This window comes from Corythoichthys intestinalis, chromosome 22, assembly GCF_030265065.1.
Source record: "Corythoichthys intestinalis isolate RoL2023-P3 chromosome 22, ASM3026506v1, whole genome shotgun sequence".
Classification (NCBI taxonomy): domain Eukaryota; kingdom Metazoa; phylum Chordata; class Actinopteri; order Syngnathiformes; family Syngnathidae; genus Corythoichthys; species Corythoichthys intestinalis.
In genome coordinates, this window is record NC_080416.1 from 6361525 (window position 1) to 6379669 (window position 18145).

The 18145-nt window shown below is 38.9% G+C and overlaps 1 protein-coding gene across 1 annotated transcript; it reads right to left on the reverse strand.

The window, feature by feature from the left end:
• Positions 1 to 970: 970 nt before the first annotated feature.
• Positions 971 to 17476, reverse strand: stmn2b (stathmin 2b). Its single transcript, XM_057827974.1, has 5 exons — positions 17298 to 17476; positions 8672 to 8767; positions 8436 to 8608; positions 1781 to 1972; positions 971 to 1699 (listed from the first exon to the last, which is right to left on the reverse strand). Exons 1-5 carry the CDS (start codon positions 17314 to 17316, stop codon positions 1640 to 1642), a joined length of 540 nt encoding a protein of 179 aa, XP_057683957.1. The 5' UTR covers positions 17317 to 17476; the 3' UTR covers positions 971 to 1639.
• Positions 17477 to 18145: the final 669 nt, after the last annotated feature.

Genomic DNA, 18145 nt, shown 5'->3' on the forward strand with positions numbered 1-18145 from the left:
TCATCGTGAAGGCTTGATCTTTGTCGTCATTATGTGGTTAGACGTGGTACTGCAGTTGAATTAACGGCTATTAACCCCTTTCAGACCTGCATTTTTTTCTGCTGGGCAAAAAAAAAAAAATCTGCGCCTATTTTTACTCAAACCCAGGGCCGGCCCAGCCTATATGCAGACTATGCAGCTGCTTAGGGCCCCTGTCCACTAGGGGGGCCAGATAGGGGGCAATCTGGCAATTGTTTTATATTCTATTTTGTTTACTACAGTTTGCTTTATTTGACTTTTGTGAGTTTTGATACTTGATTACAAGCTTTAAAAATAAAAGTTCTTCCTTAATGTCTTTCTTTCCTCTTTTAGAAAAAGGTTTGGCATTATCTACTGTAAGTACTGACAATCATTTCGGGTGAGAAGTTTTAAGAATGCAGTGCAACAAAATCTGATTATTATACAAAATATGGACATGTAGGTTGGATTGCATGTATGGGTTTCACAGTACACTGTGACGAAATGGTGGGCCAAAAATATGGGCCCCTTGGCATTATTTTGCTTAGGGCCCCCAAATGGCCTGGGCCGGCCCTGCTCAAACCCCAGAATAAAGTGAACATTTTTAGTCGGGGATTTTCATGCTTTTATCGGTGTTTTTTAATGTTAATGTCTTTTTAATGAAAAATGAGCACTTCACGTTATCCTTTTTAAAGTTGCGTTTAGTTAGCCATTTTCGAAGAGCTATAAATAGCAAAGAGGGCGTGCCAAAACTTATGATTTGATTTCGATGGTTCATCCAATCACCTCCCAGAAGTGGCAATATCAACTAAATTCAGTGTATTTATTTGTTTAGAGACGCAAAGGTGTCATATCCTTCAACAGCATGCTTAGGTCTGAAGGGTTTAAGGAAAAATGCACTTTATAAACTTTCCAAAAATATTAAATCTTTTCAAACCAATCTAAATCCACATCAACAAATAAAGCAAAGTCGTTCATTGAACCCCGAATCTTTATTAACCACAGCTTGATTGACAAAGATGTACAGTAATGCAGAGAGAGAAAGCGGGTCACTCAAACGCACACACACGAATGGAAAGAGTCACATGACACGGCACCAACCAATGGGGTTCAACCTCAGGCGTGGCTCTTCCCTGCTAAAAATGGGGGTACAAAGAAGGGGGCGGGATTCCTGGATTTTGAATTCTGCTGCCTTGCTAAATGCTAACTAGCTGTGTGCTATGCTAAATGCGTTGTGACCGAGGAAGAAATCGGGATGCTATGCTATGTTAGCCTAGCATGAAATGCTAATCATCGGGACGGAAAGGGGCGGGGCTCGCAAACTCGGCACAAAAACACCTAAGCCACAAAAAAGCCACGCTGCAATCAATACTTTTTGTACCGTATATAAGAAAGAAAAAAAAGTATTTACACCACCGTTTTCGCTTTCTGGCAATCAGGGTTTTTTTTGGGTGGGGGGGCGGAGTGGCTGACTTCAATGATTAATGACACCCTCGAAAACCCTTCCATGTGTGAGCGCCACCGTCGGGATGTCATGTGGAAAGGAAGGAAGGACTGGAAAGGTGTGGTGGTGTTTTCCAAATTGGGGAGGTGGACACTAGGACCCTGGGGAAGGGAACAAGGGTAATGGAGTTGGAGCTCCTCATGCCATCACCTCTTCTCTCAACTCCTTGTTCCTGCGCACCTCCTGAGCGTGCACCTCCTGAGGTGGGAAAAAAAAAGTCAGCACAAATCGGTCCAAAGCCAAGATGACTAAAGCATTTCTTTTTTTTTTTTTGCTGACCCTCTGGTGCAGGCGCTCCATGAGCGCGCCGATGTGAGCCTGCCGATTCTCCTGGATCTGCTCCATCTTCAGCTGCAGCTTCTCCTCAGCCATGCGGCTGAAGTTGCTGTTCTCCTCCATGGCCTTGAGCAGAACGTCGCGCTCGTGGTCACGCTTCTCCGCCAGCGCCCGCAGAACCTGCGCCTCCTGAGACTGACCAGTGATACGCAGAGGGTAAGCAACGAGATCAACTGAATGAAAACAACTAAGAGCTAATGTGGACTAAATGCAGGTTAAAGGGAGGAATTGTAAGATTTAACTGCAATCAAGGCTTTCAATGTGAGAGATTAAAATAATATTTTGTGGGGGACAATTAAAAGATTCATGTTTGCCACCAAATATGAGTGCAACATTGGTCTCAGGTCTAAGCTTATTACCGTAGCTGTATGATTTTTTAGCCCATCTCGATTGAAATTGGATTCCTCTTTTATAATCCGAACAGTCACAAAGCACAGAAATCTAATGTGAAACCACATACGGGAGGTAGTTTCATATCAGATATGGACAAGATGCTACTCAGTCTGAACAGCTCAGATGGGTTTTGATTGTCTGTGACATCACTCTATGCTGGATGACGCCTTCCATGCCACAGCAACCTGTCCGGGGTGTCAATATTGTGGCCAGGTCTGAACATGCCCAGATCTGATTTGAACCCTTGCTATAAACAGTGTGAACAGTCAGCCCTAGGAATCAGATTTGAGGAGGAATACGATTGGAATCAGATATGCCCATAGGCGGATCTACTATTCAGGCGAAGTAGGCGATCGCCTTCGGCCCCCAACCAGTAGGGGGCCCCCAACCAGCTGCCCTTGCCCCAACGAGCAAGGGCTTGGGCCACCGGAGCCAGCAGCACCCCCAACTATTCGTCATGTATAATTATGTCAGCATACCAAACAAACATAACAAAAAAGAAAGCCATTTGAATGCTGCTTTTATATTATCTCTCCCCCTCACACACGCACTACAATGGACTGTTCCACCACGACTGACTGAGTATCATTCGCTTAGCTTCATTTAGCGCCGTTTAGCTTAGCTCCGTTTAGCATCGCTTAGCTCCGCTTAGCTGTTCGTTAGCTTCACTTAGCTCGCCTGCATTTTTCACGCCACTAAGCTCGCTATTTTTACAGCTCACTAGCTACTTTGCACGTCTGCTATCGTTTATTTCGAACACATGAGCGAACGTGCTCTCCATGAGAGCCAAAGTGCAGTGAGGGAGAAGTTGAGAACAGGCCGCTAATGCCTCTTTTAACTTTCTACTTCTTCTTCAAAATGAACATAAAATACACGACAGCACACCCTGTGGCGAAACAATGCAGTACAGTTCCAATCAGTCATACAATAACACTCAACAGCTGGTTAACAGAATTTGCTAACAACAAAAAAAAAAAAAATCTATTAGTGACACCACAAGCAATGACGAAGAATGTTTTTTAAGCTTGTGTAAAGCTTTCGGTTAGCGGTTTAGCTAAAAGTACCTCCGGTGAACATTTCAAAATAAAAGCACGTCATGTTCGTCATATAAATAACAATTTCTGGAGTTAATCCCACATACTTCAGAATTAATTTTATAATATGTTAAGTAAATACTACAGAATACAGATTCTTCACTAAGAATAGCTTTCAAATGACACTCTTTATGACAAATATGATTGGCAATGAATAATTATTATACTACTATTAAATATAGAAGTATACTATAATAATAATAATAATGTTAGAAATTTTTTTTAAAGAACTGTTTTGAATCATGTTGGAAAGGCAAAGTCAGTGTTCTGAATCTGTTCACTTTCCATTCTTTTGTACTAGTAAATGCTATCAGCATTTAACCTCATTGTGTATTTGTGATTAATTATAATTATCTACATGATTATTTGTACTTTAATAAAGAATTTAAGTGTTTCAAAATGGTTTAGTGAATTAATAAGCGTCAACAAAAATTTCATTGCTAAATTAGTAAAAAAAAAAAGAAAATTATTAGATTAGTCGACTAATCGTAAAACTAGTCGGCTGACTAATCAGGAGAAAATTTGTCGTTTAGGACAGCCCTAAACATATTTCCTCCACACGCTTCTCACCTTTTTAACCCCTGACCCAAGAAGAGGGCCCCTGGATAATGTTCGCCTTAGGCCCCAAAATTGCCAAGTCCGCCACTGGATATGCCTGCAGTCTGAAGAGAGCTTTCATCCAGTTGTCCGTCAAAGATTTCAATATGTCGTAAGAGATGTTCAATTAGAATTCACGACTCAACTTGCTTTGGCATCTAGGTGAAATATAAAAGTGCTGAGTGCTAGAGCTGGGAATCTTTGGGCATCTAACGATTCGATTACGATTACGATTCAGAGGCTCCGATTCGATTATAAAACGATTATTGATGCACCCCACTCCTTTTTTTTTTTTTTTAATTTGTTTTGTATATTTGTTCCAAAATTGTTCAAAAATCCTCTCAGGCTAAACCAAACTACTATTTCAGTATCAAGTTAACATATAGCAGTAAACAAATATACAAAAATAACAGTAAATAAAAAAACTCCAGTCCCCATTCTATATCAGCAGCTTTAAACTACTTTCAAATAATTTAATGTTGTGAATCAACCGTCAAAGTTGTTAAAATTGCTCCTGTTATTCCATAATTTCTCTTTTGTCTACTTTCAACATGTGAAAGTTTTAAAACTATTTTAAAGATAGATTCAAGTCAATATTTTACCGATTTAGGAGTATTTTAGATAAAAAGTTAATTTGGTTCGCTTGGAAGGTTCGCAACAACAGCCTTGTAGGGAAGTGTACTGCTTTAAGATGGCGGCCGTTACTAACGCCTGCATCTAGTTTTTTGTAGATGTGCTGGCAACGATACCGAAGCTATAATGCATCTAGTCCTATATAAATGATATCTACCGTAACATAATGTGGCTTGTAGCAGCTTTTTGGCAGCAGTCAGGTATGTTCTTGTTTTTTTTTTTTTTTTATCTCGTGGCATGAGTTGAGCTAGAGCCGTGAGTTGAGCATTGGCGTTACCCAAGGGGCCGGGTAATGAGAAGCATGATGTTTAGCTACTCTCGCTCCGTCCCTAATTGCGTACCGAAGACCGCGCGGCGCGTGTCGTACTTCTGCTTTACTTGGCATATTTCAATAATCGGAATTTGGATGTTTGTGAATCGTTCTCGAATCTTCCACGGCCGAATCGCGAATAATCTAAGAATCGGAAATTTTGCACACCTCTACTGAGTGCAATAGAGGTCGACCGATATAGCTGACTGATATATGGACTTTTTTAAAACTGCCGATAAAAAGTATTTTGATCAGGCATCTGTGTGGGCAACTGTGGCCACCGCTGACTGACGGTAAGACCCCGGAAGGACCCTGCAGCAGCTAGAAGGCTGGCTACGAAAGGAAGCTTCAGACTTGCCTGTTTTGTAAATATTGTAAGATTTTTTTTGTAATCTCGCATGAGAGAATATGCAATGATGCTTTAGCCTTTTATTGTAATTACTGTATTGATCAATACACTCTAAATGTATCTCATAGTGTAGCGTGACCATATTTTGATTTCCAAAAAAGAGGACACTCAGCCCGGCCTCAAGATACTTGAATTTTACTCGAAGTTTACTCAAAGATGCCTTTATCACTTCAATAAATTTAAAGTGTGCCCCTCACTATGGATGGAAAAATGCAGTTTGAAAAAAAAAATAATAATGACTTAAAAAAAAATAAAATATATATATATATATATATATATATATATATATATATATATATATATATATATATATATGCAGACCCATAGAAATGTAGTCCAGTCAATACACATACACACAGTAGGCTATGTGCCAACTAAACATTTTTATAAATTACTATCACGACAATTGTTCTTGACAAATTGTTATTCCCATTCAAGTGATATTCTCATTCAATTTTCTATATTGCACACAAACAAAAACCGAAATAAACTGACAAACTATTCAACCAGCATGTTTCCAAACGTAGCAGTTCAAAACTATGTTTCCCATAATGACTAGCGCGGTTTAGCTTACTGATAGCTAACTGAGGCAAAAATCAAACTTTGCTATAAAAGTTTACAATCATCGGCAGCACAACGATGCGACACCAAACGGGATTTTACAGTCAAAGCTCCGACAGAAGTCAACAGTTGCCATTATATACGTATTTATCGTAAAAAACTTCAGGCGTTGTGGCCAAATCGTCAACCCAGTAGATGGCGGTAATGCCTCATGATAGTGGTTAACTGCCAACAAAAACAAGAACAACTACTCCTTCCCTCCCTACTACTAGGAGCCATGTCATCGCAGGCAGGTGCTGCCACCCAGCGACCGGAGGGATTCTCTTCAAATTGGTCCCATGAAAAATCATAAAAACCGGAAATTTTTAAGAATTTATAAAAACCCGCCCGGACGACGAGGATACTACATGAAAGTAGGACTTGTCCGGGCAAAAGAGGACGTTTGGTCACCCTAGCGTAGTATTCACGTTAGCATTAGCATGGTGAGCATCGTCCTAAATTCTCACTCTCCCTTGTTTACATCGTGATGTCCTGGTGGGTTTATTTATTTGAAAATAATGTAGTGTTCTTGCTGAGTGTATAATCATTAAAAAAAAAGTGCTGTGTTCGTTGGTTTGGTAGCACTAGACCAAATTAATCTTTGAAGTCTTATGTCATCATTGTCAATTTAAAGTTTTTTTTAATTGCCTTTCATAATCTACATGCTTTATAAAAATAAAAAGTATATTGGCCTCAAATATCGGCTTTGGATGTCGGCAATCAGCTGAAATTTTTCTTATAGATATCTGTATCATCATTTGAAAATCCCTTATTGGTCGACGTCTAGAGTGCAATAATGATCTCCAATTTGTCAAAGCCGTTGATATGTCAAGCAAGATTTTAGATGATTGTTATTACATGTACTAACATGCAGTTGTGATGGCAATAATGGGCTGGATGTAAAACCTTGATTTAGACCAGTAGTCGTCTGAGATATAAACTTTTTTCTTGACTTTTAGCAAGATACCCCCCAAAAATATATGGTCTTAGTCCATGTTAAATTTAGCTTTAGATTTGAATTCATCTGAAAAATATGCTGTTCTCCATTAACTTCTGCACTTCACTTAAAAAAAATGGAGTTAACTAGAAACGAATACTCGAGTAACTCGAGTTTAAAAACTGATCCGAGTAGTTTTATTCACCTCGAGTAATCGTTTATTTTGACAGCTCTAAGCATCACGTTTTGCTCGGACTAACTTTTAATGCGGGACGCGCTGATGTCACGTACGTAGAGGAAGAAGAAGAGAAAAAAAACTTACTGCAGCCGACAGCCGCTACCAACGATGCCGACGTTGCTTAATACTAGCCCGCACGATGCTGGTTGGTAGCAGGTAGTGTCTGATGAGTCTCATAGAGATCACATGTATGTTGAACTAGATGCGAAATGACAGACTCGGCCGCGTCTGGGCAGCGTTAGTAAACAGCCGCCATCTTAAAGCAGTAGAGCGCTTATCGCTAATAAAGAGCGCACAGTGCTAATAAATAAGATCAACGTAACGTTAGCCCTGCGGAGGGCTAGGTTTTTTATTAATTATGACCACTGTAGATGCTTGGCTAACGTGTCTTACATACAGGCTTTAACATAACATAGCGATGTGGAGTGATGAGGGTGTCAAATAAAAACTCAATAATGCTAACTATCAATTTTAGCTCAGTAGTCATTGCTGGATAAAACACCAAGAAGCACTGGTCCCTAATTTGCTCCAATACAGCCTGTATCATACATTTATTTTGAACACTGCATAAACTCAAAATCCTATCAGGACTTACAGTTTAGACTAACTTAAAACTTAACTAGAACTTAAAAATGGCTTGTCACAAATAGAAATTCAATGGAAACACGTGGGGAAAAAATCCTAACTTTTAAGTGATGTGTGTTATCAAGCGTAACGGCATTTTTAGGTGTAATTTTTAAAATTTAAAATAAGATCTAAAGGTTTTTTGAGTGAAAGCAGTGAATTAGGCTTTTTTTTAAAAAATTATTTTAGTTACATCTGAGATGCAATTGTTGGCTGTTTTCAACATATACATAGAAAATAAAGACATTGATCGACTGAAAATGGTTCAAGATTAGATGAAATGTATTTTCTCATGTATATTTAAAATTGCTCTTCACCCAAAAATATATTTGTTTTATCCGATTACTCGATTAATCGATAGAATTTTCAGTCGATTACTCGATTGCTACAATATTCGATAGCTGCAGCCCTAGAGTTAACCCATGTTAAACTTCGATTTAGACCAGTATTCATCTGAAAGATGCCGTTTCTCTAATTCTGCGCTTCACTTCGGGGGAAAAAAATCTGTTTTTCCAAATTTTATGGGTGCACGTTAGACTTTCTGCCTGCAGATGGCGTCATCTTACCTGACATTATCTAGCAACAGTCAAAGTCAGTTATTGAAGGTTAAAGTGGAGTTAACAGATTCAAACGATTGAACAATCGCTAGTAGCACCTCCCGTTCCAAACAGATTGGACGTCTATCACCGCCCATGGTAGCTAATGAGATCAATATTTTTTCCCGTCGGCAGATCGCAACCAATAAAAGGCCAAATGGTCTTACTCTCCTGCGGTCCTCGGCGGCCTCCAGCTTCTTCTGGATGTCATCCAGGGAGATGTCCCTCTTGGGGGGCGAGGTGACGGCGTGGGCGGCGTCCGACACGGGCGACGTGGGCTTGAGCAAAACTTCGAAGGCCTGCCCCGAGGCGCGCTTGTCGATGGGCTTGATGTCCAGCTCTGCCGGAGCAAAGCCAAACTAATGACCTCTGACCCGGGCCCGCCCGACGGCAGCCAGCTTACCTTCGAAGTCGCCCATGGTGTTCTTGCGGACTTCGGGGTAGAGACAGGAGCAGATGAGCGAGAAGACGGAAATCTCCTTCATCTTTTCCTTGTAAGCTGCTCGAACAAAACACGACGGAGGGAATTTCATTAACCCGCTCGGATGACGTTCGTCATCACGCGTTCCAAAGATGAAAGAAAGGCTCGGGTGGTCGATTGTCATCCTTTTTATGCCGCCGGCGTTTTCCGTCAGGGGGCTCTTTGATATCGGCGCATTATTTATTCATACAACAACACCCCCCATTTTTTTTGTACTACTTTGCCTCTCGGCTGTCGGGTTCTGCAAATAGCAACAACGTCAACTGACTGATGCATAATAATTAGGCTACATAGAAAATATTAGCATCTGGCTCCAGCGCGTCCGATTTACATAGAATCCGAAAGGCATCGACACAGAACTGATTTTGGAGGAGAGGATTTCAGCCACGTACACTGTAAAAAAAAAAAAAACAACAAAAAAATTCATTTCTTTTTAACTCATTCACTCCCAGCCATTTTCACCGGCGCAAGGCCTTCGCTCCCAGCCGTTTTACTGGATTTTGACTGATTTTGCAAGGCCCACAGAAAATTCTGTTCTATTGCTATATAAACATGGAACCCACCAAAAAAAAGATTACTCTCTTCTTTCAGCAGGGAAAAAAATTTGTTTGTATCTTTTTCCATTCTTTACAAATTAGCATTAGAAAATAGCTTACTTTGAGCAATTTTCCAATTTCTGATGAAAAAACAGAGAAATCGAGCTTTTTGTAAAAGCATACATTTCAAACATAACTTTGACTTTAACACAGCTACTTTTTGCTTTTGTGACATCCCAAACATCTGAATAATGTTTTCCTTCTACAAAATAACATAAACAACAAGACAAATAGAGCTTTTGATAGCAAAGTAACAATTTATTTACACATAACTAAACTATTGAACTGAGAGATGACGCTGTTGTGGCCGTGGCTGTTTCGGCAGACGGGGTAAATTTTTCCCTCATCACCGCCTGTCTCATCAAGATAGATTTTTTTGAATCTTTCTTTTGTAGTGACCACTACCTCATAACAGATTTCACCTAGGGAACTTGTGTGGGGCATGTGCCTTGCGTTTTACATTGTTCTCCACATTTTTCTCACGCTTCTTACTTTTTCCAACTTCCGTTTCCGAACTATTTCTCTTCATTCATTTCCTTTCATGGTCCGATATGAGTTCTTACCAAATGCGCTACTGCCCTCCAGTGGCCAGTTTTATTGCTTTAAAATAGATTTTGAGCATTGTGCTTTGGAGCGAAGTTGCATCAGAACCTAGAGATGTCTCTTGTGGAAAAAAACACACTGGACACTGAAACAATTAAAAATAGAACGTATTTACACGTTTTTGGGAGCAAATGAGCGAAAGCATGTTTACTGAATCACACGAATAGAAAATAATAATAATAGAGGGTGGCGTAGTTCAGTGGTAGAGTAGTCGTTCACCAACCCAGGTGTCGTAAGTTCAATTCTCTGCCCTGATGACATTGTTTAAGTATTCTTGAGAAAGTTACTGAACCCCACATTGCTCCTGGTGCTGCGTCACTAGTAGGTAGATGAGCGTATAGCATGACGCGATTTGAAGGCCTTAAAAAGGTGGAAATGTGCAATACAAGTGTAATTCCATTATCATCTAACCAATCAGAGGACAGGGTGAATACCTGTGCAGGAGGGGGGTGCGTGGCTGGATCTGAGCAGAAATAACCAAGTTTTAAATTGATTTTTCAATTTTCATATCGGTGGGTCGGGTTTAAAAAAAAACAAAAAAGGCAGATACTGATACAGTGGGGAGAACAAGTATTTGATACACTGCCAATGGGTTTTCCCATTGACTGTGTATCAAATACTTGTTCTCCCCACTGTATACGTCAAATTTCCAAATATCTTCCTAGGCGATAATCGGTCCATCTCTAGGTACCACTGAACTACCATGTAAAAAAAGAAAAAATGTAAAAAGTTTGTAAATCTTAGTGGTATTATTTGGCCAAAAAGTTTTTATTTCATCGGCAGTGTAAATCTTGTTAGCAATAGCCTTTTTAATGATAATCCTTGTAGTCATTTTTTTCATACTTTAACTCATTTGCTCCCAAAAATGTATAAATACGTTCTATTTTTAATTGTTTCAGTGTCCCAAAGACTTATTTATATGTCTTTTACGGGTTTTTTTTCACAAGAGACATCTCTGGGTTCTGATTCAACTTGGCTCCAAAGCACAATGCTGAAAATCCATTTTAAAGCAATAAAACTGGCCACTGGAGGGCAGTAGTGCATTTGGTAAGACCCGCAACCCGATTCAACGGAACGAACCGCCGGGCCGCATGACCAGGGCGCCGGCGGAAAACGACTGAATGGACGTCCAGGAAGCCAGGCGGCGGACGACCGAGTAGAACAACCGGGAGGACGCCTGTGATGCCAGGCGCTGGACGACCGAGCAGAACTACTGGGAGCACCAGTGCTGCGGACGATGCCATTGAGTCCTTGCTGTTCGCCGAGCAGAGACAGGCGGCCACAATAGCGTCATCTCTCAGTTAGTCATGTGTAAATAAATTGTTACTTTGCTATCAAAAGCTTTATTTGTCTTGTTGTTTATCTTATTTTGTAGAAGGAAAACATTATTCAGATGTTTGGGATGTCACGAAAGCAAAAAAGAGCCGGTAATGTCAAAGTTATGTTTGAAATGTATGCTTTTACAAAAACCTCAATTTCTTTTTTTTCATCAGAAATTGGAAAATTGCTCAAACTAAGCTATTTTCTAATGCTGATTTCTAAAGAATGGGAAAATATATGAACTAACTTTTTTCCTGCTGAAAGAAGAGAGTCTAATCTTTTACTGAAGGGTATTTATTTGATGGGTTTTGCACTTTACCAACTTAGCTGCATGAGCTGTATGGATGCTCCAAACAAAGTTTCGTTGTGCTTTTTGTAACAATGACAATAAATATTCTGAATCTGAATCTTTTGGTGGGTTCCATGTTTATATAGCAATAGAACAGAATTTTCTGTGGGCCTTGCAAAATCAGTCAAAATCCAATAAAACGGCCGGGAGCGAAGGAGGTTGCACCGGTGAAAGTGGCTGTAAGTAAATGAGTTAATTTACTGTTAGAAAAGAATACATATCTATACTGCTTTTACAATTGGTTTCTATAAAATATGTCCATTATAATCATTTGCACGATAATTTGTCTACTTGTCAGTAAACCTTTTCGTTTCCAATTTTTGCCCGTATTTTACTGTTGTCTTTTCATACAGTGTACTTTTAACATACTGAATGAAAGTGGCTGTTATCAAAGTGTGCCAAAAAACTAAAAAGTAATGTTTATTTAATTTAGTAAAAAGGTTCAAGGGCTTTTGATGCTTTTTCATATCATTTCATTTGTTTTTGCAATTGCATGGCGGGCTGGATTAAATTGCACTCCCAGAGCCATAGGTTGGACACCTCCTGCTGTCATATAAATATGGAAAAAAAACTCAATCTGACACCTGAACCGGCTTTTTCAGGGGAATTCACCCGCCAACCGCCCCAAAAAAATCATTTTCAGAGTAATGCAGGCGCCGGCGCTCCATCCACATGAAGTGCGACACACTGGAAGCTGTCAATCAGCTCCAAAAGCACTCCTCTCCAATGACCTCCCACCCGCTGAGCGCTGATACCGGCAATGTGCGCGTAATGATGCCTGCAGAAGTGTCAAGAAATAGCTAGGTCCGCTAATGAGCAATGTAAAGTGCTTCCACCTGAGCTACTGCCATTAGGGGGCCTTGAGGGCTGGTCCCAATGGGAATTTTAAATCTTCAGAGCCAACAAAAGCCACTAAATTTTACTTAGGGGGTCTGAAAGTGGCTTACTGCAGGGTGACCAGGCAGGAAATTGCTAATTTAGGCGATGGTGAGTGATTGTTTCAGTGCCATTGACGGCGATCGACGTCAATGGTGGCAGTTAATCACCTAAATATCTTCAAGCAGGAAGTCTATGTCATTACTTGTTTTCCAGACTGCGTTATTAGTGTTTTATGTGATGTTAATTAGTGAAAAAGTATCGATTGACGAGTAACCAGAAGTGGTGCACTCTAACTTTCAGAATAAGAGCATGTAATACAGGAAGTGGTATGTCACTGTGAATGTTGCTGACTTAACAGCAATGGTTGTTTTTGTTTTTTTTAAACAGTTTTGTCTTTAAGGATAAGCGTGACAAAACAGGAGGTTATTGTGTAAATGTTGCCAACTTTAAAGTTTGTCATTTTTAGTTTATTAGAATAAGATCATAAAATATAGGAGTGTGTGTTATTGGATAAATGTTGCTGACTTAACAGTGATCTTAATATTTGTTTAATTTCAATTCATGTTTTTTTTTCCTTTCAGAATAAGAGGGTACTGACTTGGCACCAATCTTGATCTAACTTGTTTTATTTCAGTTTGTAGTTTTTGGTCTTTCAGATTAAGAGCGCCAAAACAGAAAGTAGCAACTGTGAAAACGTTACTCCTTTAACAGAAATATTTAATCATAATTCATGTTTTTTTTTTTTTTGTACACTCAAAAACACATTGCATAATATCATTTGTTTTATTTTAGTTTGTAATTTTCTTTAAGACTATACTAAACAGCTGTGTAAAAGTTCCTGACTTAACAACAACTTCAATATTTGTTTTATTTCCGTGTATAGGGTTGTATGTTATTGTATAAATGTTGCTGACTTAACTGTCATCTTAATATTTGTTGAATATCACTTGCTCATTTTTTCCCTTTCAGAATAAGAGGGTACAAAACAGTAAGTGGTATGTATAAATATTGCTGCGGAACCAATCTTGATTTAACGTTCATATTTCAGTTTGTAGTTTTCAGTCTTTCAGAATAAGAGTGCCAAAACAGGAAATAGAAACTGTGTAACTTACCATAAATATTAATAATTATATTTTTAATACACTCAAAAACATACATTGTATAATATCATTTTTTGTTTCATTTTAGTTTGTAATTTTAAGAATATACTAAACAGGATGTAGTAACTCTGTAAACGTTTCTGACCTAACAACAATTTCAATATTTGTTTCCGTTTATTAGAATAAGATCATACAATATAAGAGTATGTTATTGGATAAATGTTGCTGACTAAAATGGTGATCTTAATATTTGTTAAATTTCACTTAGTATTTTTTTTTTCTCTTTCAGAATATGAGGGTACAAAACAGGAAGTGGTATGGAACTGTAAATGCTGCTCACTTGGCACCAATCTTAAAATCTTGTCTTTTTTCCGTTTGTAGTCTTTGGTTTTTCAGAATAAGAGTGCTAAAATAGGAAGTAGCAACTGTGAAAACGTTACCAACTTAACAAAAATATTTAAGTATTTTTTAATGACACTCAAAAACACTTTACATTGCATCGTATCGTTTGTTTTATTTTAGTTTGTAATTTTCTTTAAAAAAAAAAAAGTATTCTAAACAGGAGGTTCCTGTCCTAACAACAATTTCAATATTTGTTTTATTTCCGTTTATTAGAGTAAGATCAAACAATATAGAAGTGTATGTTATTGTATAAACGTTGTTGACTTAACAGTAATCTTAAGATTTTTTTTTTATTTCACTTTGTATTTTTTTTCCTTTCAGAATAAGAGGGAACAAAACAGGAAGCGGTATGTAACTGTAAATGTTGCTGACCTCACACCAATCTTGATTTAACCTTATATTAGTTAGTACTTTTCAGTCTTTCAGAATAAGAGCACCAAAACAGGAAGTAGCAAATGTAAATGTTACTGACTTAACAGGAATATTAATAATGTTTGTATGTTTTAGTACTCTCAAAATCACTTTACAATGCATCGTATCATTTGTTTCAGTTTGTAATTTTCTTTCAAAGTATACTAAACAGGAAGTAGTATCTGTAAAAGTTCCTGACTTAACAATTTTAAAGTTTTATTTCAGTCATTTCAGTCTTTAAAAATGAGTGACAAAACAGGAAGTAGTTACAGTAAATATTGCTGATTTAACATCAATCCGGATATCATCTGTTTTATTTCACTTTATAATTTTTGGTCTTTCAGAATAAGAGTGTACAGAACAGGACATGGCATGTTACTCCATAAATGTTACTGGCTTAACAGCAATCTCGATTTCATTTGTATTATTTCAGCTCATATTGTTGTTTTGGATAAAAATGACATCAATATTCATTATCAACCTCAATAAATGCACATTTGACTCATTGTAAAACATCTTTGAGTGCCCCTGGCATAGAACCAATATGGATTTCCCGATTTCCTGTCAATCAGTCGCAATGCTGGCGGTTAATCAGCAGTAACGTTAGCCGGCCTCTTTCTGATCGGACGCTTGCACTGATGTCATCTCTTCCCCTACGGCTGCCTTTTAAAAAGCAATAGTCATCTGAGCCCGCATGGGCGTGTGCGCCATTGATTAGTTCACCTCGCTGATAAATGCACGCTTGTGACAAAAAGGGCCAGAAGAGGGACAAAAAAAAACAAAGCTCAGGCTTTATGACCACACCTTATTGGCGGAAAAAAGCAGAAATGGTCTCTGGCGTGACTCCTTGGCTGCCATTGACGGCGATAGACGCCCAATCCATTGGACTAGCAGTGAATTAATTCATGTTTCAATGTCCTTTTACTAACTAACACGCCATATGCGCTACATACAGCACACCAAGACATGCAATGCACTAAGAAGTAATTACGTCTTTATTTTTTGGGATGATTGTCTTAAAAAATACAGTATATACATCATTTTCTTTAAAAACAGCATTTCAACTTGTACATCTCTCACGGTCAATGGAACTCAATTAGTTAAGTTATAATCAACATAGAATACATATAAAGTATTTTTCAGCTGTGTCTTGATGGGGTTGTGTACTTTTAGTGAGCTAAAAGCACTTTTTGCTAATATTTAATGGGTGTGTTGGGGGCGTGGCCTAGTTTTTAAGTGTAAAATGTCATGAACCGCATGACTTGACTATTTCATGCAAGAAATTCATAAGGGTCTTAAACATGCGGCACACGGGCCAATTGCGGGCCACGGGACAATATCTTGCGGCCCCCATTTGACATCCAATTGTTGTATTTCTAATAAAATGAATAAATTAATCTAAGGGTCCACTTTTGGAGGTGGGGATGTCTATTAATTAAATAGCGATAAATAAAACACAAAAAAAATGCCATGTTTGATAAAATGATAAAAAAAATTATAAAGTTAAAATTGAAAAAAGTAAAAAAAATAAAGATAAACTAATTGTAATCAGTTGAATAATAATAAAGACAAATTCAAATAAGTGTGGCCTGTGAGATTTTTGCTTTGGGAATTTTGTTTTATAGGCCTCTTGTGACCTCACATAACTTTTTTTTGCTGCCATTGACGACAATAGACGTCCAATCAATTTCAGCTGGGAGGGGTTGGCCCTCCCACTTGAAATGATGGACGTCTATTGTCAGCCATAAGTGTTTTCAATATCAATTTCCCCTCATTCACTAACAACTACAATACATACTCTTGTGAACTGGGCTGGCACTGAATAAGTTAAATCAGGGTCTCCAAACCGGTCCTCGAGGGCCGCGGTGGGTCTTGGTTTTTGTTCATACCGATCAAGCACAGACCTTTTAACCTCTGTGGATTCTCCTAAAACAATCAGCACCTGACTCCAATCAACTGATTACACTTATAAAACACCAGATTGGTGAAAAGGTGTTGTCTTTTTTTGTTGGAATGAAATCCTGCACCCACTGCGGCCCTATGTGGAATAGTTTGGAGACCACTGAGTTAAACTAATGACTTTGATTAAAGTGGGCGCCGCCCTTTATAGTCCCAAATTAGTATTAAAACAATGAAACATTTTGGTCAAGACGATGGGGAGAATGTAGGGCGGCGTCAAATAAATATATAAATGTTCAGGGACACCGCCACCCCTCTTCCACGTCTGTCTGCGCGCACCCCCATCCATCAAGCACCTTTTCAAGCAGAACGCCAGACAACAGCTCTTTAGAAGAAATTGTTAAATGCTAAATGGGTAATAAAGGCCTCAATTTTTGTGATTTGGTAACCTGTGATGCGTTTCATTGTGTTTTTGCCCCCCAAAAAAACGACAATCTCTTTGCGTCCTGGTACAATAGAAAGCACAGAATTGCCAATTAGGCGGGCGGGCTAAGAGGAGAAGAAGCAGGGTGGGGAGCGGCGGGTGCGGGGGGGACACCGGCGATGTTGGGTGGGGTCGCTGGCTCTGCATTATGCTGCGTGGCCGTGACTCAGGCGATACGGGGCAGGTGGCGCAATGACCGAATAAAGGCAAAAACACGCCAAAAATGATAACTTTGCCTTATTTCCGGGTGATTGAAAAAAATATAGGTCACCAAAGAACTCCGAGTTTGTTCGGATTAGGATTCGGGAGGAGACGAAAGGTGTCGCGTGCAAAATATACAATCGGGGAAAATACATGAATTTGCACGTTGGTGATAAGGATGCGCAATACATGCAGGAGCCGCTCCCCCTTCAGCATCCTTTTGTGCTACGGGTGTCGCCGCAGCATCCTCAAATATAACGCTGAGACTCGTAATCATGATAATTGTGAATTTCCAAAAGCTTACCGATTGCGGTCTTGGCCATTTCTGCGGCGGCGGAGGAGGAGGATGCTGCTGGTTCTCAGGGATGGGCAGGACTGCTGCTAAGGCACTGAGTCAGCAGAGAGAAAGGGGGGCTGCCGGTGCGCCTGCTGCTCCGTTATGAGCGACAGGAAGCAGGTGGCGGGGGTACGCGTGTGGCCCTGGATCCTTCAAAATAAAAGAAAGGACTTCCTTTACTTCACATTACCAGGAGACTAGGGTTCAGACAATTGGAATTCCAGTAAGGTTGTACTTATATTTAAATACATTAATTAATCAACTAGTCAGTTTGAATAATCGTAATCGGATTAGGGACATTTAATGTGTTGCAGGATAAATTTTAGGATATGTAAAACAAACAAAGGCTTGTCAAGATGGTACTTTCCAATGAGCATTAAATGCAAATACAAAATAAATTTCCCGAGTGCTTCTTCAAACTATAGACTTTCACTTTCATTTGAAAATAAATTCAAATGTTTGAGGTTAGCCTCAAACGGTATAAAAAAAATGACTGATGGTCTAAATTTAGCAAATGAACAATTGGCTTACTTCCATAACAGAAGTCTGCTAGCTTAAATGCTATAAAATGCTTTTTTTTTTTTAAACAATGCTCTTCACAAAACATTCGAACACATATTCCAACAAAAAAACGCCTAAATATACCTTCAAACTAAATTACGAATGCATAAAAAAATAGCTCAAACAAAAACTTACCTTATGTTGGTCTTAACAGGGAGCAGCTGGATTCAGCCATGTTAAATGAGTTATGTCATATTTACTGTTGCTACAAGAAGTCAGTGTAACAACCCAAATCAATAAAACTAAATGCAAAC

What these genes read in the sequence shown, in the direction of transcription:
- stmn2b (XM_057827974.1), bottom strand. An exon ending in CACCATGGGCGACTTCGAAG is followed by an intron (nt 8,609 to 8,671) that starts GTAAGCTGGCTG and finishes TTGCTCCGGCAG; the next exon opens with AGCTGGACATCAAGCCCATC. An exon ending in TGGAGCGCCTGCACCAGAGG is followed by an intron (nt 1,700 to 1,780) that starts GTCAGCAAAAAA and finishes TTCCCACCTCAG; the next exon opens with GAGGTGCACGCTCAGGAGGT.